The sequence below is a fragment of the Silurus aristotelis genome, assembly GCF_946808225.1.
Source record: "Silurus aristotelis genome assembly, chromosome: 15".
Taxonomy (NCBI): Eukaryota; Metazoa; Chordata; class Actinopteri; order Siluriformes; family Siluridae; genus Silurus; species Silurus aristotelis.
In genome coordinates, this window is record NC_139588.1 from 15,309,533 (window position 1) to 15,332,841 (window position 23,309).

The window sequence follows — 23,309 nt, forward strand, 5'->3', positions numbered from 1 at the left end:
AGTGGTGCATATACAACACAACTGATGTGCTTAAATGATTTGTCTGGACGCAATGGCAAACCGTTAAATATTGACTCCGCCCCATTTTCTACTTTTGAATCAAAGGATATATTATATAAAAATATAATTTATATTCATTCACTTTTTCTAATACATGATTGATTTGAGAATAGCTGCTAATTCACAGGGACTTATTATGACAGATTCTCACTTGAATGAATATAAATCTTTGGCATCTTTAGCAGGAGTCTCTGGTGTCAGCATGATTTTCTCCATGGGAGAGTCTTCAGAACAGAGTATATGACATGAGTATGTCTTCAACTAATGATTCTGATAATCAATTAATCGGATGGTTATTGTTTATTTATTTCAATTAATTGACTAATTTGAGCATTTGAGTATGCAAGGTGAAGCAGTTTGTATAAATCAACATTTGTATTGTTTTTAATAATAGTGGCAGATGACAAGTTGACAACCATGGTTAAAGAAATCTATATAAAATATAATACAAAATTGTTTTGGTAAAAACCTGGTAAAAAAATACAGATATAAGCAGTTAGAATATATAATTAATTTTGTATAATAATTAAATGATATATGCACAAACTAAAAATACAAACCTTGAAAACAAGCATTTAAACGTAGTAAAGCCGCAGAAAATCACGTTCGACAACAGATAAGTTGCTGTTGTAGCAGACAAATGCTATGAAAAGAGAATTGAACGGAGAAACGCAGCAGGCCAACAGACTTGATTATTAAAAAAAGGGAAAAATGCATTGGTGTATAAATGCATACACATTCACCGAAAAACCACAACAGTGAATAAAATTTAATTATTTACTACTTATGTTATTTGCTGCTTTTAGATGTAGTGTTTGTTCACACCGTTTTAATTGAATCCATCGATATGTTGCGAGCGAACTGATTGTGCAACCTGAGTCACGACAGAACAGATCCAGTGCGACTGTCCTGAGGTTACAAACAAACAGTTTACACAATTACACTTCATTAAACTACACCATTTTCACATGATGAGGATTATACAAATTTTGCTCACCATGCTGATGTTTTGCCTTCTGTAACACCATGTGCTTGTGCATCACTGTGGTACTTCCATACCACACAAGCGCCGCTTTGCATAACTTGCAGGTTACAGTGTTCTTTGTAGCGTTTAATATAAAAAGCCTTGGATGACTTGGGCACACTTTTTCTTGCTTCCGGTTGACCCTGTACTCTCTGCTTTTTCGCGAGCGGCTGCATGAGCCTAACCTCACACTAAACCGTAACTTGAGCAGCCCAACTTATCGATAACGGCATTCGTTGACAAAGAATTTCATTATTGATTTTTAGCAATTTTATCGATTAGTTGTTGCAGCTTTAGACACGAGTCATTGCTATAAATGGAAAAAAAAATAACGTGTAGCTCATTGGTTAAAATAATAGACTTCAGATAGGAAGGTCATTAGTTGAAATCTTAACTTAGCCAGGCTGGGCCCTTGAGCAAGGCCCTTAACTCTCAACTGCGTTGTGTATAAAATAGATAATTGTAAGTCGCTCTGGATAAGGACATCTGCCAAATGCCATAAGTGTAAATGTAAATGTAAGAGTAACACAATTTGGGATGTTCTTGAATAACAGCATCTGGGGGATGCTCTGGGTTATTCATCAGAAGGTTGGGGGTTCAAGCCCTAGTATTGCCACGCTGCTATTCTTGTGCCTTTAACCCTCTGTGCTCCAGGGGAACTGTGTCATGGCTGACCCCGCACTCTAACCCCAGCTTCCTAACATTGCTGGGATATGCGAAGAAAGAATTTCACTGTGCTATAATGCACATGTGGCAAGAAAAAAAACCTACTATGGATATTTATCTATAACTGCGTAACCCTGTTATGTTGTATATTATACTTGATAGTAAATACTGTTGTGGATTATAGAGAAAAAAAAAATTGACATGCATCATACTTATCATTTTTATTTGATTGAAGTATTCACTGCAAAATGGCTGAACTTATTCTGAACATAGTCATTTCTCAGTATTTCTTTTAGTCTTCATTTTCTGAGGTGTTTTTTCTGTCCTGTCAGCAAGTTTTGGTCATTCTCTGTCCAGGTTATTTGATTGGCTCACTGGAAATCGATGCCTATTATAGGTTCTTGTGCTCACAGTGCTAGTGCTGATTTCACTAATTACTACTCAGCATCTTCTGACTTCTGACTGTTGTAAAACGCCAGGCTGATCTTAGTCATGTATGTCTGCAGAAACCAGTCGACTTTTGGCACACAGCCCAAATGATGAATAATTTTTCAGCTACATGACACGTTTCGATTAAAGTCATAGAGAACACTAACACCACTCAAGGGTAAAGAAAAGAAGGGAGAGCAGGTGATCAGCCTGGGAATGCTGGTTGCTGAAGGTGAGAATGTCTTTGGAGTTTCCACGTTTTTGCTTCCTTCAACGGCACCCTCATGCACGTCACTGATCTTTCAGGCAACGAAACATAGTATTTTTATATCCCATGTTGGATAAGGGGTCCATTTCAGAACCGTAGTGCCTAGACAAGAAACTCTGCTGGCTAAATGTGGTTTCATAGCACACGTAAACACAGCATATAGAGTATAAACTGCAACAAATCAGAAATAAGCCTAATTTTGTTGACTCAGTGTGTCACAATCGAGTGGAATCGAGTGGGGTTAGTAAAATTGATTGACAGTAAAGACATCTGAATAAAATGTAATTGATAAAGGGAACATAATTTAATTGCTGGTCTGTGAGGAAAGAAAACGGAGGCTGTGCCAAGTGTTTTTGTGGTTCCTGGGCTGGCTGGATGCCATGGTGTGGGTGTGGGTGTGTGTGTGTGTGTGTGTGTGTGTGTGTGTGTGTGTGTGTGTGTGAGTGAGAGAGAGAGAGAGAGAGAGAGAGAGAGAGAGGGAGAGAGAGAGAGAAAGAGAGAGAGGGAGGTATCTAGGGGTGTGTCTTTGGTAAATGGGAAGCAAGAATGAACAGAAACAGTGAATCAATGAGATGTATGTGTGTGTGTGAGTGTGTGTGTGAGTGGTTGAATATGTCAGCAAAGAGCAAGAGCCATGTCCTGTGTGGAAGGTAAGTCAATAGCTGTGTCTAATCATATATGCCGTTTTCTCTTAGCGCAAGTGCTGGTTATGTTAATACCTGAATTATATCCTAAAACCGCTGGGGAAATTTGAATGAGAATGATGTTTGAGCTTTTGCCTGTTTAGCCGAACTCAGTGTAGCAGAAGGGGCAGAGACATCCATTGACTCAACAGTTCGAATTTTCAGAAGGAATTTTGTATATTTTGTACTGTAAACTCAATAATGATCCAATAAAGACACGAAAATAAACTGTGTAAATATGTTGTGCATTTAGTCATAAATTACAAAGATGCCTTCAGCATGCAACACTGCGGACTAATAGACTTCACAATGACAAACTGCTTTGCTGCTTTACATGCGGTCAGTTATATATACATTTTCTTTGTAGCATAGCAAAGTTTCAGTTTGCTTGGTGTGGTTGAGAGGGGTGAGGTTGTGAATATGGGGTTCGGGGATCTTTCAAAGCAATGTTTTTCTATTAATTAGTAATTAATCACAGAATATGCAAATTCACTTACTTATAGCTGATAATTGATTAATAAATTGAAGTTTTTGACACACAGACTAAGAAGCGTATACATTAAACATTGAATAAGGATGTGTCTGTGGGTAGAGCTGAAGAATGAATCTAGTGACCAAACCAAAATGATGACATGTGGACCTGTGTTATCCTTTAAAATCAGAAGGGATCGTGATTGTAAAAAAAAAAAAGTGTGTGCCGGAGCAGAAATGTTGGTTTTAAATTGTTCTTTACTGCAATAGATTTGTATTTTGGGGTATTTTTTGAACCAGGGTTATGCTTAACTGTTGTGTGTGAACATGTGTCAGGTGCTGACAGTTGTTGCACACATGGTGTTGTTTCTGCACAGCTGCTCCCCATGCAGCAGCTCTTTGCTCATCCATGCTTCATCTAATTCCCTCTCTACAGTCGATTTGTATATTTATTTAGCCAGTGAAGCTTTAATCTTTTTGGCCTTTTTGAATTGAGAGTCCTCAAAGCCAACTAATTCTCTCACCCTTTTAAAAGTACATTAACTGAATACTTGTTTTTCTCACCGAACTATGACTCAGTCTGCTTTTACACATCAGATACAATCATCTTAAAACTTCCTTTAGCTTATGCTGGCGACTGATTATCTGTCCTTGAGTCATGGACAGACATGTTTTTGTGTCGATTTTCGCTTGAAATTAAGTCGATACTGTAATGCAGATGTTCCGAGTTCTCCACACTGACTCATGAACCATGTGAATGTAAATAACATGGTTTGGTGTGGGAAGATATGTGGGGGGGGGGGGGTGTCATATTTCATGATATTTCCAGTATATCATGAAATCTAAAGACACGATCATGAGGAAAAAAATGATTGGCATTAAAACTTTTCAACCATAAGATTATTCCAGTTGTATTGCCACATCTTTTGTATGAACACAATACACTACATTACTTGTCATATCGACTGTATTGTGTATGTTAATGTGTTTTAACGTTCCAACAATTGTGACGACCTATGGATTATAATTCCAAGGGTCCTTAAAAACATTTTTGTTACAGTGGATTATCTACTCTAGATTTACATTTTACATTTATAGCATTTGGTAGACCCTTATATCCAGAGCGACTTTCATTTATCTTATTCATACAACTGAGCAACTATGGGGTTAAGGGCCTTGCTCAGGGGCCCAGGAGAGGCATCTTAGTGTGACTGGGATTTGATTTCATGATCTTCAGATCCAAAGTTCAATGCCTTAACCACCTAGATGCATGGTACCTAAGAAACTGTATAAAACTATCAAATGTATAAAATGTCTTTGGATGCAATAGCATTAGATCTTCCCTTCAGTTTGATCTAGGAGACCCAAAACCTGTTCCAGCATGACAATCCCCTTGTGCACAAAGCCAGCATAATGAAAATATGGCTTGCATGGGTTGAAGTGGAAGAACTTGAGTGGCCTGCTATAGAGCTCTTATCCTAACCCTACTATGAACACCTTTGCACCCCCGGCCTCCTCATCCTACATCAGTGGCTGACTTTACCAACACCTCTTTGCCTGAATGAGTTAAAACCACAGCAACGCTTCAAAATCTATTGGAACATCTTGTATATAATAATATCCCATATGGAGAAAAAAACTCGGTAAATGACGTCAGTGCTGTATGCATCTGGGCGTTTGTATTAGTGATGCGGTGAAGGTGTGTGAGATGGAGACTGTACGTTTCCTCTTTAATTTGTGTGTGACTCTGAGTAGATGTGAAAATAACAGAAAAAAAGTGCGACTTCCACACGTGAAATGGAGCGGAAGGAAAAATGGCAGTTTCGGGATAAATATAGCACCGTTTGCAGTCTAATCACACAGCACTGAAAACCTGACACGTGAAACAACAGAGTGACTCAAACTGTTCATTTTTAGATTTGGCTTTTTTTTTTTTGCTACCATAACCACTAACAGAGTCACTCCTCATGATGTTTTCACAAAGTCTGCTTCAGGTCAGATGCATGTATGATCCTCAAGACCTGCACTGTTAATAGGCCTCAAGTGGCCTGAGTCCAAGCTCAGTATTTCATTCTGTATGTAATTAAAGTGTAATTATCTGTTGAAGAAAGAGTGAGATTGGGGTATACACTGTTTTCTTCTTTTTCTTCTTCTCCTTCTTCTTTCGGCTTCTCCCATTAGCGGTCACCACAGCGGATCATCCGTGACCATAACTCCCTGAACTCTACATCTGCCTCTTTCAAACCAAGGGGTATATACTGTTTTAGTAGGTACAGTCTTTATAGTATTCACTAGGGATGTAACGGTACATGTATCCTTACCGAACTATTTCGATACAGGGATTTCGGTACGGTGCACATATGTACCGAATACAACCCTTTTACGTGCGGAACATAGTTAAAATCTGAGTTTCCTCACATACATATTAAGTGGCCGAACGCAAGTTTGTTTAGTCTCCGACTAAATGCAGTGTCACTGTGGCTACTCACTCCATACCGGAAACACCATTTTGTTTCACGCACACGCAAAATCACTGCCGCTTCCTGTCATCAGCAACGTTTTTACGGCAGCTTCAAGAAATCCTCTAAAAAGGAGAAAAACCTGACAATTCCGCATATTGAGGAAATGAAAGAACGAAGGATGCTGTAATAAGTAGAACATATTTTTAGAAAATTCAATATCAAATGTAAACACACACACACACACACACACACACACACACACACACACACACACACACACACATCTGTATTGGCCAAATATAGTCTAACAAATGTAAACTATTTCATGTAATTTTATTTGTATTATTTATTTCATTTTATTTAATCAGTTAAGTTTTTTGTCAATTTATTCGATTACTTGAGATAATAAAAAGTGTATTGCATTAATTTGATTTATAAAATAAAAATTTATATATATATTTTTTAGTTAAACCAAGCAGTCATTTTTATTTAAAATTGTTTTAAAAGTGTAAACTGTTGATGTTCACTAATGTTAATAATAAACTGCGTTAATTAAAAAAAAAAAAAAAAAGAAAAAAAAGAAAGACAATTTTATGTTTTGCATTTCTTCCCCCTAACCGTACCGAAATTGAAACAAACCGGGACTTAAAAACCGAGGTACGTTTCGAACCGTGAATTTTGTGTACCCTTACACCCCCAATATTCACAATGGATCAAGTCAAAGCTTTGCATGTGGCTGGCTACAAGCTCAGAGTCAGGATCAGACACAGAGTAACTTGTACACACACATGTAGAGATGTGTGAACGCTACACACAGCTCACACATTCTCCCATACATTATGGCTGTGCACCAGACTCCTGGTTTTGTTATCATGGCTTTGCACTACTCTGTAGCAGATGAGCTAATTCCATGGACAGTGAATGCTCTGCTCATTGTGTCTTGCCAGGGTGTTTTTCTCCTAAAGTACATCTGTAGTATATGAGAGTTTTAGGCAAAAGATGAACGTGAGCGTCATTTCTATCTATAAGATTTGAGCTTGTACTTTTCAAGCTGGGTGCGTTCGAGTGGCAAAAGGTGAGGGGGGAAAAGCTAAAGCTCTCAATGAAAAAAAGTATTTTGTTTGAAACAAGCTAGCAGATAATAGTAATCAAGGTTGTGCTGTTTTTACTTTTTTCAAAACAGCATTGTCTTGATTGGTCCACAGCAAATTATACCATTCAAAGCAGTGAAGCAAAATGTCATGTAAATGGTGTGAGTGGCCATGTTGATGTAATGATGCGTTCATCAACTTCCAAATGATGAGCTCAAGACAAACCTTGCAATATATTCATTATACATATACTATAATACGTCTCTGGATGACAGCTGGTGTGTGATATGACTGACCAGCAGAGGGAGCAGTTGGTTTTAGTGCCGTCTTTTTCAGGTCATGTCAGAGGTTTTATACTTGGGTTCTGTTTGTGAAAAATATATCCTATGCTCACAAGGTGCGGCTTGGTCTGGATGCGTATGTGTTCAGGTCGACGCAGACGTGTGTATCTGCAGGGCAGCCCCATGTAACACTGTAATCAGATTGTATTTAGATTAGTCCAGGTGATAATGTGCTCATGTTCAATGAAGCGTCTGAAATGTTCTCTTTTGGTACAGCTGTTACTTTAGTCTTTATACACTCAGAGATTTGAGTAGGAGATTCAGATTTTATTTGTGAGTGTGTGTGTGTGTGTGTGTGTGTGTGTGTGTGTGTGTGTGTGTGTGTGTGTGTGTGTGTGTGTGTGTGTGTGTGTGTAATTATGTGCGTTTTTCCTTACCCTTGTGTTTGAGTTTAATCACCTGAATCTTCATGACATCTATATGTGTGTGTGTGTGTGTGTGTGTGTGTGTGTGTGTGTGTGTGTGTGTGTGTGTGTGTGTGTGTGTGTGTGTGTGTGTATGCATAAACAGGGGCAGTTAATCTGGGTTAAGAGATTAGCCCTGGACAGGACCAGAAAGGATGACCAGCATGCACTGGGACAGAGAGACTGATGGTCAGCTTGGATCAATGTCCAACATAAGAAACATGGATGCAGAAGTAGAGTGCAATTCCATAGTTTCACATTGGTCGTGGAATCCTGAGCTGTAATTATTTTTGTCTAGCCCTGCACACAGCTCGTCCACTATTTCCAGAACGCTGTACTTGTAAAGTTGTGCGTGGTTTGGAGTAGCTGCTGTTTGTTTTGGAAATGCTGGTTTTGCATGTAACCCGACACTCCGTGCACTGGCCTCTTTTGTTTAGCAAAATCAATTCCATTCAAGTGAGAAGAGTGTGGAGGAGGAGGAGGGCTCATCTTTTGGAGGCTGCAGTAAGCAGGATCCTGAAGAAGGGTCCCTGGTGGGCTGTTTAGCCAGCTCCTGGAGCCTGGAGTGAGTAGGGGGTAGTTGGGGACAGCGGTGAGGAGGGTGGGAAAGAGGGAGGAGGGGCTGAGTATTAGGACCACCCTTTAGGCCTTAGGAACCTGCTGCACTCTAACAAATGTCCAGTGCCTGCCTGATCTTCTAAGGCCTGCTATGAGGACAGTCACGCCAAGCCACCCAGCCAGAAGATGGGCAATGCTCAGCCCCTGCCTCAGTACCAGGCTTCGAAGGTGGGCAGCACTTGTAGCCTCCGAGCTGAGTGCAGCTTCCAACACCGAATGCTGACCTCCAGAGTCCACCAGAGACACACGTCACTGTGGAGCAGTAAACCTATTCTAAAAGCGGAGGGCAGAGGAGAGCAGGAGTATTCACTCAGACGCACTCAGTCCTGCAGAGAGAGGAGATCCAGATCCTGCTTTTACTGTAAGTGATTGTCAAATGCTGTGAAGTATTCTTTTCATTTCTTTTTTTTTCTGGAACATTGGAGTAGAATATTAACCAAAAAGGTCAATAGTTAAGATATCTTCATGCTGTCCTATTCGTCATCCAGCTTTTGCACCTGATCTGGCATCACACGTGCGGCCTGTATACTTTCTTCATCATGATGATTCATACATACAGTGCAAAGCAATAACTCCGTATTGCAGCATTCATCATGAAATAAATCTAATATGGAACAAATAAGGAAACAAATAAATAGAACTCAAGCCTTCTGAATAGAACTAAAGCTCCTAAAGATGATATTCCTGACATTACTCATTTTCATTAGGAATAACATCTGTGTGAATTCTTTTGTCCCTTCCACCCATGCACAGATTGTGCCTATCAGATTTGCTGGCCTTTAACCTTTCCAATGGTTCTGGAGACCCTCCTGTTTAACCCCTCCGAGGCCTTGTCCCATCCTCTTCTCCATAAGGAGAGATTCATTCACTAGCTCTTCAGTCAGAGGTGGTTTATTGATCTTTGAATGAGCACACATAGGGACTGGACACTGGCCATTTATGATTTACTGTTTCATTTCCCACTTAATGTGAAGTACACAAATGTCGATGCGAGTCTGGCTGGGAAGAATATTTCCGTGAGAGTAGATATGTTTGTTCATATGAAGCTTATGAAAAGGGTTTGTAAAATGACCTACAAGGTTTTCCTGTAGCTAATGTAAATGTTCTTACATTCCTTTTTTTTTTTATGAGAAATGTGCATGTCTGTCTAATTTGAATGAAAACACGATTTTGGGTTAAGCAGCGCCAAGCTGAGTTGCATTGTTCGTACAGTCACTCTTTAGTCTTGTACATCAGGAGGATTAAAAGCTGCGTCCACCAGATGGCATGTTAGAGCCCTAATATCCCTGTCTGTCTACTTTCCTAGTTAAACATAAAATCATGATTCCATGATTGTGTTTGTCATGGGATGGATTTTAAGTTGAAAATTTTGACTTTATATTCAAAAGCACTTTATTTCTATACACAGAACAGAGCTTTTGATGAGGTCATTAGGGCCAATATGAGGCTACTAAAACTCGTATGAGATTTGAGACACAATGCTAGTTTGCCTCCACTATGTATGCGGTCATTGCAGCACACGGATGTGTAGCATTAAGTTCTAATCACGTGCACAAGAAAGAACACACGTCGCTTGCCAAGAAATTTTCAGTTATTAAAGATTCTACATTTGATTTATTATTAGATTAATTCATTTATTGTTGTGGAACCCCTGTGAAACAAGCTAGAAGAAAGCAGCTCGTTGTTTGGCCAGGAAACGTCCTCCAAGCTGAAGATTTTCCCAGTTCGGCGAACATGGTAATAGCTTAACCTCTGGTACAAAGTGCTGACTGAGGTGCTGTAGGTAGTCAGTATGTTAATCCTGTTTTTTTCCGGGTGGATATGCGAACAGGGCGGCTCTGTGTGTCTGTCTCGCGCTGAGCTAATACACTGTGACAGTGCAGTGATGCCGCTCAGCTCCTCACTGAAGTGGGTTCTGAATGCACCAGCATTCCAGTGCCTTTATTACTGACAGCGAGCTTGTGCTCATGAACACTTGTCCCATTTCCACATTGTTTGTCAGCATTCGTCTCGGCCTATTTGAGCGAGCTTGACAGTTTCAGACACAGAGCAGGTGTTTTTATTGATTTTTGTCAGCTTTTATTAAGCATTCTGACCAATGGTGACTTGTCTTCCTGCAGTATCTCCTTGGGGATGGACAGAACAGGAAAACAGCTTGAAAAATGCAGTATCAAGAGCCTTAAACTACTATTGAGCATATGTGCCTACACAAACAACCGCTATTAATACTCAATATTGTTTTATTAGTATTAGTTTTATTATTATTATTATTATTATTATTATTATTATTTACTCTTGAACATCGTTTCACTAGAGTGAGAAAAATGTGTACATTGAATGTGTTCAACATCAGTGCAGCATATTTGTCAATATTTTCTCTTTAAGAAACAAACTTGGGGGGACAAAATGTTCGTATTTGTAAGTCTGGTCAATAGTAGTGATCAGCAGTTTACTAAAGACACCAAACTAAAGACTCCAGACTAAGAACCTTTGTTAGCATCATTAGCATTCTGATTCTGACCCATATTTGTCTTTCAGAGGTGGGGAAGGACAGCAACCTGCAGTGCTGCTTTCCTTGATTCAGCCCATCAGTCGATCACTTCCTCTTGTTTAAGAATTAGTTTTCGTTTTTTTATGGGAAGTCTTTGCTATTCAAGTAATAGTGAGCTTAAGCAGGAGAAGTGAAACCACAGCACTGATCTCTTCATGTTGCCGCATGTGGCACAGGGAGGATCCAGGGGCAGGGCATGGAGGAGGGTGAGGTGCACTTCAGAAATCATTCGCCTTTCCTATTGTTGATAGCTGGCCTAAAGTGCGAGAGGAACGATGGGGGAGTTCTGACCCCTTGCCGAGAAGGAGTGAAAAGAAATTCCTGGTCTTTTGCTTTGCTTGACTAACTCTTGCAATTTTGGTTAAGCACCATGACAAAAGTGTATTGTTCCATGGTGCCTTCTGCAGCCTCTCAGCCAGCTCCATATCCCCTACTGGATACTGGGTGAAAACAAAAGACAAAGCAAGCTTGAAATTTTACCTCTTTCACCAAGAACAGGTGGATTTCCATAATCTCGACACTGTCTTCTGCTGTTTTTTTCCCTCTCTTCTCTCTGTTTCTCAGCAGTATGTTCCTGTGTCCTTGTGAGATGTATAATGGTAGACGTCCATCAATCGGTAGACATTTCCGTGAAGACGTCGTACACTGGTAGATCTGAAAAAGTATTTCTATGTAAATACTAAGGGGAAGAAACTGTACCAGAGGTGATAAACGTGCAAGTCAGCAATTCTCATTTTCTAATCATGAACCATCATAGGTTTGATAGCAGACCCTACGTAAATCGTCCAGTTACATGCTTTTATGTATAATTGTTAAATGTTAGTTATAAACCCCTGTCCATATCCATAAGTCTAATTTCACACTGCTGGGGTGATCATGCGGACTGAACATGGCACCATAAAATTGATGTTTACAAGACTAGAATAAATGGTGTATAGTAGCAGTCTGTATACCAGAATGTATACGATCCTATGAGCACTTCCAGCGTATTTGGATTTTAGCAGGCGAGTTTGATCAATACATTTCCATCTTATTGATCCTTATTGACCCATCGTTCTTTGAGCATTAGTACATCTGAGCTTCTTTCTGATCATTTAAAATCACTGCTTGCATTGAGACATTCTGTAGCGTCTCGTGATCTGGTAATTCCGTCGTTGGATTTTGTCTCGGCTGTGTGGTCGGGAAAAAGCGTAACTTAGTTAGTATGTTCGTTTTTAATCTCTACCCAGCGCTAACTCGGTCACCTACTCCCACTTCATCATGGTTAGAGTGACTCTAATCAAGTCTATCTGACCTAGTTAATTTAGTTACAGCTCTGACTAGAGCTTGTCTTCCATCACAGCTTCTGTAATCGAGTTGTGTTTGGCAGATGAGTCTCTCTGTGGAACTTAGGATTTAAAGTCATTTCATTTTGAAGCGCTATCCAGTACACAGAGCAGCTGCGTTCAGATCTCGGGGACAGATGGGACCCACTTTACAACTAGTGCAGAAAAAAAGATTTTCTGACATGCACTTGTTTGTGGCAGTAGAAGTAGATGGTGATTCATTCTTTACTCATCTTATCACACTTCTAATCTAATTACTATAGGCAGGTTCCCCTCCCTCTTTTGTTCTTTATCAGTGAGATAAGATTTGTTTGTTGGTTTTTATAGTCTTTTCTGCCCTCTACTGGCGACAAGTATATGATGAAAAGCTCATTACTTTTCGTATGTAAAACTGCAAAAAGTCTCAGATGTCTGTTGCTGATAAACTCTGAAGCAGTTGTCAGTATTTAACTCAGGCAGAGGCCTAGGATTTAGTTTTATGGCTTTAATAAGGACAGACATCAGGTTTCAGGTGGCTCTGACATGTAGAATTTGTAAAATTAATCAGAATTTCCAAGCGTTCTCCCAAATACCATTAGAGGTCAGAGAGGCTTAATTGACCTGTACAAGGTGCAGTCTCTGGAGCATAAAGAAGCTTTGAGTGGATTATTATGGGCCGGATCTAAATTGCATTGTGAAAGAGAGGTGACTCATTATGGAAAGTGTGATCTCTGCTTTTCGCTAAGTAGCTTGGGAGACTTGTCACGTGTTTACCGTTTCGACTGGTTACAAGAGCAATACCATTAGAACAGCTGGTTGTCTATATAAGTAACAGCTGTATTTCTGTGATTTTGCATATGATACCCTCACAGCCCAACTAGACTAGACGTGGATCAGATGCAAGTTGTTTTGATAGATGTTGTGGCAGTGTGAAAGCTTCTGTCCACACTCAGTGATTCATCATTTTGTTAATATGTTTCAAACCTCTTTCTGTTTATTGTAATCATCTAAATAACTTCCTTTTTAGCATATGATGACCTGGGTGGAAAAAAAATCTATATATTTCGCCAAAACCATTTATCAGATCAATTCTAAACGAAAAGACATTAGCGAGGGAATCAATGGACGAGGATGTTAATGAAGCTGCTGAAAGGAAAGAAGACTAGTAAAAAGGTGGGGTAAATAAAAAGGTCTTTGGGGGTATTTTGACCATGAAATAAAAGAGGACGAGTAGTGTGCTTTAAAGAGGTGTTCGTCATTCTCCCTGTACTAATGGACTCATAATGTCATGGCAACATATACTTCAAGCCAGCCCATAATGGTAAATTCATTAGGATGGCACAGGGCCCCACACACAAACACACACACACACACCTCTGGAGGTTGAACCCACTACTGTATTTAATACCTGAAGAAAGATATAGACTAGTCATTAATAAAAGAATCCTCTCACACTCTCCTCCCAGATCTCAACCCACCTAAACCCGTGTGAGAGATTTTGAAGTGACACACCACCACCATATTCAAGTCACCAGCTGAGGGGATATTTTTTCTGAAAGAAGATATAGGTCCAGAGATTTGAAGCTGTTCTGACTCATGACTAGCACACTTTTTCCTTTTCATTTCACAACTTGATAAATGGACGTTTTGTTAAATGGATAAACAGGTTTGTGTCTACTGTGATTAGCATTCAGTGTTAGCTTGTTAACAGTAGTGGACAAAGTACACAAACCATGTAGTTCAGTTAAAGGAGAGATACACTCTGTAAAATATTACTTCAGTAAAAAAGCTCTGTTTAAACTTTCACTTGAGGAAACGTACAAAAATATTTGCCTCTTAAATGTACTTAAGTATCCAAAGTACTATGATTTATTATGGCTATAATGTTCCTATTATTATTTTTGGCACAAGATTCTTTGCTTATCAACTCAGTTTATGTGAATCGATGCTAGTTACTCTTAACACACCGATCTATTAATAGAATGATGTTAACGAGTCGAACACTAATTGATATCTATTACAATTATCATGAGCCCAAAATCTTTTTTTAACTACTACACATAAAATCACGCAAATAAGGCCACGGGTGTTGTAGCGAGTTCGAGTCAGGATTTTCTTCCATCATTTATTTCTCTCTAAATGTTCTGCTTGCTGTTGAACTGACGCTGAACTGACGGTGATGAGTAGATACCACCAAGCGGCAATCAAAAAGAGCTTAAAACGGAGCGCACGCTCGACCCTGATTGGTGGCTTGCTACACGCTTGACCAGTTTTTAATCCACTCATAAATAAAAACGAACGACCGCTTTTTTTTAAATGTAGTTGAGTTAAAAGTAAGATATTTGACTTTAAAATGTCCTGAAGTTAAAGTAAAAGTCGCCCCAACTGGAAATACCTCAGTAAAGTACAGACACAAAATACTGTACAATACTGTCGGTTAGTCACTAGATGGTGCTAGACTCAACCTCCTGTGGTTAATCCTGCATCACTGAGATCTGAGAGTTAACTGCTCTCTGTACGTTGGAACCACATTTTCACTACAAATTGTATTTCTCTCTATACACAGCTAAATGTCTGATTTTATTATGCTTGGATCCCTTGCGCACTGAATATAGATTCATCAAAATGTGCTTGTACACTATAGATTTTGTATTATTTCTCTGGCAGCATTGGGAACAGATGGTGGTGTGTTTTGACAGGATGAAGCAATATTTCTTGAATATAATAGAGGTTTAAGGGAAAACGAATCAGACTTCTACAATTGTTTTATTCAACCCGTTGTTTTATTGTATTGTGTGCAAATATACACTAGAATATACAAGGTTTATGTAAGTGCATACAAGTCTCCAGGATTTAGGCCACTTTTACAAAATTGTATATAAAAATATGAATGAAAATCATTTACAATGCTTGTTGTTAGGCCAGCGATTTATTACCTGCAGCACCACGAGCTCTTTGTGTACTTATCACCTGCACACAATTGCACTCTGTATTTAATGCATAATACAGGAACTGGCAACAATGAAGGCTTTTAATTGTTTTATTTGAACAGTGAATTTGTGACACTCCTCTGGGAGCTATTAGGAAACAAATGAAAGTTATCAGATCTGGATCAAGCTTTTGCTTTGTTTCTGTTGCTGTATGTTTATTTCTATGTAATACATCCAGTCTGAAATGCCTCAGTATGTGGGCTAAAGAGGCAGTAAAGAGAGTAAGAGCTTTTATCATACAGTTTTTCGAAAGTATTTATTTTAAAGGAGCGATTCGAGTAAAACTCAAGCCCCAAATTCTCTCAGTGATTTACCCTAAACACTTGATAATGAAAGAGACTCTGGTGAAATTGTAGGTTTGAATAAAGCTGCTGTAGAAATAGCATAAAATGAACATAAATCAAAACTCTGGTCAGTTTACATTGTGAATGAGGTTTTCTAAACCATTAAAAGTCTTTAATATGCCATTTAGTTTGGTTTGTAGTGTTGGCATAGCATCTCCCCTGCAGATCTTCACCATTAAAGCTATGCCTGTCTACATGTGTGTGGAGCTTATACGCACCAATGAGCACTCTAGAGACAGCAAGATCATTCTATCCTGTGCACTGTCATGAATATCACATACGCTTAGCTCTGTGTGTGTGTGTGTGTGTTTGTTGATGATCCCTTCCTCATGGGATATCCTGGTGTCATGGTGTTTCCACAGCAGCCGTGACTCTGGTGCAATCTGCCGGAAGGGAAATTTCCAGTCTCATGATTTTTTCTTTTTTTTTTGGTCCTGTTTAATTGAAGTAGTCCTTTTTTTTTTTTTTTGGTTGCTATTTGCAGGAACATGGTTTTGCTCCAAGGAATCAAGTTAAAATGCTTAATGAATTGAAAGGTAAATTATTGATCTGTTTAACCCTATTTCTAAAAGGATTACGTCCCTCTTCTAATCAGAATTTTTGGCAGAGCAGGTCTCGAAACACCTTTAGTTGGCTGGTAAACCGTTAACTGTGGGCTTTATGTGAATGTAGTTAGTGTTGGCTCATGGCTGTAACCCAATCTTCTCTGTTGACCATATGACCACTAAACATGTTAAAGTTTCATGGTATTGTAACCTTGTCTAAAAAAATATTATGGTACTATTGTATTTATTAATCAGAGAAAAGCATACAAGCTAGTGGTCTAGAAGAATACAGTTGCGAAATTAAGGACAAGAAACAGGTGGAGTAAAGGACTTGGTTTAAAACAAACAAACAAAAAAAAGATGGTGTTGCATTTATGATTGCATGTGCTAAATGCTACAGTCATGTCATATATGGATATGTCATTAGCAGTTGTCTTGAAGAAAGAGGAAGTACACACACACACACACACACACACACACACACACACACACACACACACACGCACATGTCGTTGCTGTCAAGAGTTCAGGTCCCAGTTGGATAACTAGTCGTATGTCCTTGAGCGAGACACTTAGTCTAATTCACCGGCCTCTCAGCTCATGTGATGCAGTGTAGTCCCTCAGTGCTACCCCTGTCTTTCATATCTGTCTCTCAGCTATACAATAAACTCAGATTTATTTATTACTTTTATAGCTGTAGATAAGTAATAGTCTGTAAATGTATTTTTTAAAAAGGCTCTTTATCGATGTGCATGTTTCTGATTGGTAGATTTTTCACACTAATTATCACATTTAAGTTAACAACGATCCCAATGTCCCTCTGGGGATGATTAAGTGATCATTCTGTGGATTCTAGGAGAGGAGATGTACACAATGGCGACAATGCTCTGTCACGATGCACACAGTATCTCTTGCTGTAGAGGCTTGTAGGGATGTATAGAGGCTGGTTCTGTCTCCTGTCTTTTACTCAATGCCACTGTCTCTAATCCATACAACATCGCAGGTCTCACCACACTCCTGCCACTGTTCTCCACCCACTCCACCCTGCCTGCACATTACTTCTCTAACACACTCTCTATTACAGTATTTAAAAGCAAGTTGCAAAAATATTGCAGCTGTATCGTCAAGGGTTAAAACAGTTGCTGATTCAATTGCTGCCATTTCCAGCAAACTAAATAGATGCAAGAATCATCTTTGTATAGCAAAATAATGTTGCACATCTGATGCCATACCGATTTGGCTCTTAAACAAGAAAAAATGATGGAAAAGGTTACTTTTTTTGTTAATTTAAAGAAGGAAGAAAAAGGAAGAAATGGGTTGAATATGTATCAGAAAGATTTTGGATGTTTATAGATAAATCTATGAAAATAATGTAGTAATATATGTATATATAAGTTTATGTGAATATTGGGTTATTTTGAATGGAATTGAATACGACACATGTTCTTACCCTGGATGTATATGGTTATTTATAACCCCCTCCCCCTTTTATGTTACACTTTGCAAAATAATTTTTTGTATGAGGTAATTATACGCAATTTTAAATATGCTTAATGGTTGTACACAAATTAATGTTTAAAATTAACCATAAAGTAGAAAGAAAAAGAAAGAAAAACTGTCCGTGTGTTTCTGGGGAACAAAAGGATTAGGTGATAAACTCCTCACACACACACACAATGGAGTCAACAGAACTCAGTGGCCCTAAACTCTGCCCAACACTGAAAAAACAAAAGTGAGGATTTAATCTCTTTAGTTACTCCACACCATGAATCTAATGATAGAGACACAGTGACCAGGTCGTTTGTAGAAAAGGATGCATTTTGCTCATTACATGGTCATTAGTTTTGTGACTAATGAGAGCCAATGCTGGTATTTTCTAGCTGATTGTTGATGTTAAACTAAATTCCTTTTAACAAAAGGACACTGATTATATCTGAACACACATCCACAAGAACCAGCATGACTTTTGGAGGTGTGACTGGGTACACTCTGACCTTACTGAGCTAAAAACGAAGGCTATAAGAATTTCAGAGTGCAGGTGCTCCTTCTCTGTTCTTTTGTCCTCTTTTCCTTTTCGTCCCTAAATACCTTTCCTTCTCTTTGTTTTTACTCATAGGTGTGGCACTTTCAGAGATTTCACTTCAAAGTGACTTTGTTTCTTTCCTGTCTCTCTCAACACCACACCTTCCTCCTTATTGTGCCATACATGTCGGATAGCTTGTTTTTTTCCCTCGCTGTCCTTGTTTCCGCAGCACCTGGTGTGTTTTTGCCAGTGTGTGTAAATTCATACTTCTCGGGGTGTTTTACGGTCAAGTCTTTAAGCCATGCTCATGCTCTAAAGATTCTCACTCAACACAGAATAGCGATGAATGCCTTCGCAGGAGGCCCAGGCCTTTTATTCGGCCCAGAGCTATTGTCATTCCCATACACACAATGCAGCAGATGCTGAACAAACTCGCAGGACGAGATTCCTAAAATACAAGTTAAATGCACCCACAGCTTTTTCTCAGCGAGTTTACATTCACATTCCCATGTACACATTGACAGGTACTTTCAGCCACATTCACTCTCACTTGTCTGCTCAGATTGCGTCAGCACCAAACAAGAAAGAATAAATAGAATAAATGCAGTGGAATACGTGCAGAATAAATGCCGTTTTTAATCTTTCTACTTTCTTTTACTTGCATTTTCTGCTCTTTCTGTCTCTCTCTCTTTTTCTGGTCCTGCGATTCTTTCAGTTTTACAAAAGAAGGAGGCTATTGTGAACATGGAACGACACTTCTAGCTTCAAGAAACGGTTAGAAAGAATGAAAGAGATACAAGAAGGAGGAGTTCGGTGCCATACAGAGTTTTAGTATCCTATAAAGCAAGTGCATCGCATATGGTGTTGCTGGCTGGGTGTTGCTTTAGCTGTCATTTGTGAGAGTCATGTGAACCTGTGTCAAAGCTGCGTGGGAAAGCAGCCCTATGGACAAGTCATTAGGACTTTTTTTTAAAGACATGAACACACTCGGTTCCTCAACAGTCCTCACGCTGTACAGCAACATATTTCCCTCAGAGTAATGTGAATAAAATGGATATGAAGTTATGCGTCTGAATTATGTTTATTGCTAATTCTTTATCTTTTATTTGAATTTTTTTGTAATGAATATATATTATTCAGAAGAAAAAAACTGTAAAAGTATAGGAAACATATATATTTTTAACCCTGAGATTGAACTTTTACTACTAGTATTATCTTCCAGTTGTTTAATATTTACAAGGTGTGACTGAGTTCCTGAAATACACCCAAACACTTCATTTCAAGTCAAACCGTTAAATCAATCTGTATTTGATGTTGGTGTATTACACTGTATTATTTTAATTGTTTGAGACATTTACATTTATTCATTGCTTTCATAAAATTTTTTTGTCCAAAGCAACATACGGTTAAGGAATACAACAGGCGATTTATCATAAGATGACGCTAACAAGTGCACTCAAAATATCTTTTGTTCATCACAAACATTTTTGCATGAGATTGCGAGCTCAAATGTTCAGGTCTCCATTTATATTTTTCTTAAGTAATATGCAGAGAATGATAAAAGAATGTTGTCTCTGTCATCAGGTGATCACACGTTCGATTGATTGCATACTCTGTCTCTCTTTCTACCCTATTAGCAACAGCAAGGATAGCTACTGATTCACATCTCAAGTATGCAGAAGACGGCAGACCCAAGGGTGTTTTACTGCAGCAGCTAAAAAGATGCAATCAGTTAGCCCAGCAGGAGCACACATTAGCTCTTACCCTTGGTGATTGGTAGCTGTTTGGTAGCGGGGTGAGCTGGCTGCCGGGTGGGATTTGGCACCCAAATTGTAGCAACGAAAAAAAACATGCAGGGCAAATGGAATTTAATCTCTATGTCCTTTACCAGCTATAATCCGTATCTGAGGTAGATCTGAAATTTGAAAGCCAGAAAGTCCATTGCAACACTGCTAAATGTATTAGCACCATTTGTTTTTATGTGCCATATGTTTTTAGTCAACATTCTCTTTCCTGTTGGTTTTACAGTGAAATAACACAAGCACCTGTCCTTAAATTCGTCTCTGTATGCCAGCACATGCTCTAATGTTTTCACACATGCACAAACTTCTGTCTTTGTCACTGCTGCCTGAACACAGCAGTGCTAATGACCAGGAAATAAAAAGAAAGAGATCGAATCAGTACATATTAAATTTATATATTTTAGAGGGAAAAGGGAACAAGGGAAAGAACAGCAAGGGAAAGAATATATATGTTTAAAAAGCACACAGAGTCTTATGGTCAGGTGTCCACAAACTTTTGTTCATGTTGTACAGAGAGCTGTGTGTGTTTGAGTGAATCATATGTTAGAAAAAAAAGTGGTCCATATAAAGTGTGAAAAGGGATAAAGGAACTAGTCTAAATTCCTTTTTGGTATTAGATTGCAGTACCTGTGTATAAGACTTGCCTATTGCTTATTTATAAAATGTTCCAAAAACAATTAATGACTTTATGAACCTTTTAATCAATGTCTAATTTTTGTCGGAAACTGTCTGCTCCTGTAGACAGACACACACACACACACACACACACACACACACACACACACACACACACACACACACACACACACACACACACAGAGTCAGACAGACAGAGGCGGGCTTAAACATAAATACACAGTAATCACGTCTAATACTACACTTTGAGGCCATGATGGCATGAGCAAAGAACAATAGCGTGTTAATTACAGAGGGAATGAATGGCATACACGTGCCAGAAAACAGTAAAAAAAAAAAAAACAACAACAACCAAATTTCTACATTAATCAAAGGAAGCAAGGGCTTTTGGATGTAAGTTTTAGTAACAACAGAAAGATCACAACTGAGCCCGTGGCATAGAGTCGAGCGTGGACATGTTCAGAGTTAAAAGCGTCTCTGTCCAAGTCTGGCGTTAAGATGAAAGGAAGCGTATGCAGACTCTCTCACCCACTGACACACTTTTCTCCACATTACTTCAATTGCACTTGGTAAATGCCAGGAAAGTAAAGAAGCCTTCTGTCTACAGAGGCCGAAGCCAGCGAGGCAGACAGGGGATGTGTGGGTGCGGGTGATGTGATGTGTTGGGGGAAGGGTGTCCTTCTTGTTGGCTCTAATTCAACCATCATTTGCAGCTCCATTCACATCCAGATTGAGGCTCCGATCAGCCCCTCCTGCCATTCACATCCTCCTGCACATACCCTCTCAGCCCCAACCCCCACCAGCCTGCTCCTTCGCAATCAAAAGAAACAGGGGCACCGTGAATGTCTGCATTATTCAGGGGGTGTTTAAGAAGAGTGTGTGTGTGTGTGTGTGTGTGTGTGTGTGTGTGTGTGTGTGTGTGTGTGTGTGTGTGTGTGTGTGTGTGTGTGTGTGTGGAGAGAGTAAGAGAGAGAGAGATGGAAATTTGTGTTTGATAGACAAAATATAATATATAGATTAAAGGTATAGATTCAATGGCCACGTGCCACTGAAGCAAGCTGGCTTATCAGTAGGAGAACCTCACCGTCTGTCATAGAGTAAAGCCTACATGTGCCAAAACACACATTTGTCTGAGTATCATTGTGAGGACCTTCTATTAACATTATTATTTATTCAACTAATCAATGCTGTGCTTCAACAACATCTAATTCTGACCTCAGGAACCCAGAGGAATCCTTCTGGCCTTTTTATACTTTAATAAAGCAAGACCAGCTAAATATTATAAACACACACACACACACACACACACACACACACACACACATACACACACATAGTCAAGTCAAGTCAAGTTTATTTGTATAGCGCTTTTCACAACAGACATTGTCTCAAAGCAGCTTTACAGAAAACAACAGTGAAGGTGAATGGTGTGCGTTTGTCCCTGATGAGCAAGCCGTGGCGACAGTGGCAAGGAAAAACTCCCTTAGATGATATGAGGAAGAAACCTTGAGAGGAACCAGACTCAAAGGGGAACCCATCCTCATATGGGTGACATCAAGAGTTTTGTCATAAATCTTTCAACAATACAGAACAATTTGTGATCATCATAGATCCAGCATCAGCTTCTCCATGCCAGGGCCTTTAAACACTCGGCATCTACTTTTCCATGATCATCCATAGCTCCATAATCTTCACGAGGTGGGACGTGACTGGATGGAGCTGGCCAAAACTCAGGATGCCTCGGGATGGGGAGAGAAAGAGAAGCAGTGGAGAGGAATTAGCGTAGCTGCTGTTCATGATATTAACAGCACAAGTTGATAATGTGCATGTAATCATATATTCTGAAGCACAAGGTTGTGATGTGATGTGTGTGATGTGTGTTATGTGTAGGCTTTGCTAAAAAGATATGTTTTTAATCTACACTTAAACTGGGAGAGTGTATCTGAACCCCGAACACTGTCAGGAAGACTATTCCAGAGTTTAGGAGCTAAATGTGAAAATGCTCTACCGCCTTTAGTGGACTTTGCTATTCTAGGAACTACTAGAAGCCCAGAGTTTTGAGATCTCAGGGAGCGTGACGGATTGTAGCGTGTTAAAAGACTGGATAGATACATGGGAGCCAAACCATTTAGTGCTTTATAAGTGAGTAGCAGTAGTTTGTAGTCTATTCGAAACTTAATAGGAAGCCAATGTAGGGACGATAAGATTGGGGTTATATGATCGTATTTTCTTGACCTAGTAAGAACTCTTGCTGTGGCATTCTGAACTAACTGAAGCTTGTTTATTATTGATGCAGGACATCCACCTAGTAATGCATTACAGTAGTCTATTCTAGAGGTCATAAACGCATGGACGAGCTTCTCTGCATCAGATATAGATAACATATTTCTTAGCTTAGAAATATTTCTAAGGTGAAAGAAGGCTGTTTTTGTAACTTGATTGATGTGATTTTTGAAAGATAAGTTGCTGTCTAAAATAACTCCCAGGTCTTTTACCGTTGAACTAGTGGTTACAGAACAACCGTCTAAATGCAGGCTGAGATGCTGGAGCTTCTGTGTACTATTTTTTGGGCCGATGAGCAAAATCTCCGTTTTATC

General features: G+C 39.2%; 1 protein-coding gene across 10 annotated transcripts in view; it reads left to right on the forward strand.

Annotated features, from left to right (window-relative positions):
- Window positions 1–23,309, forward strand: part of nhsl1b (NHS-like 1b) — a 106,070-nt gene that overhangs the window by 60,996 nt on the left and 21,765 nt on the right. The window contains exon 1 of one of the 10 annotated variants that reach the window (XM_083562221.1): window positions 3,001–3,097. The exons of 8 other annotated variants lie outside the window; for them this stretch is intronic. In XM_083562221.1, the coding sequence (XP_083418347.1) occupies window positions 3,082–3,097 (16 nt within the window). In that variant the 5' untranslated portion in view covers window positions 3,001–3,081. Of the gene's footprint in view, window positions 1–3,000; window positions 3,098–8,527; window positions 8,879–23,309 lie in introns of those variants that run through there. One more of the 10 variants, XM_083562215.1, reaches the window with a different exon arrangement.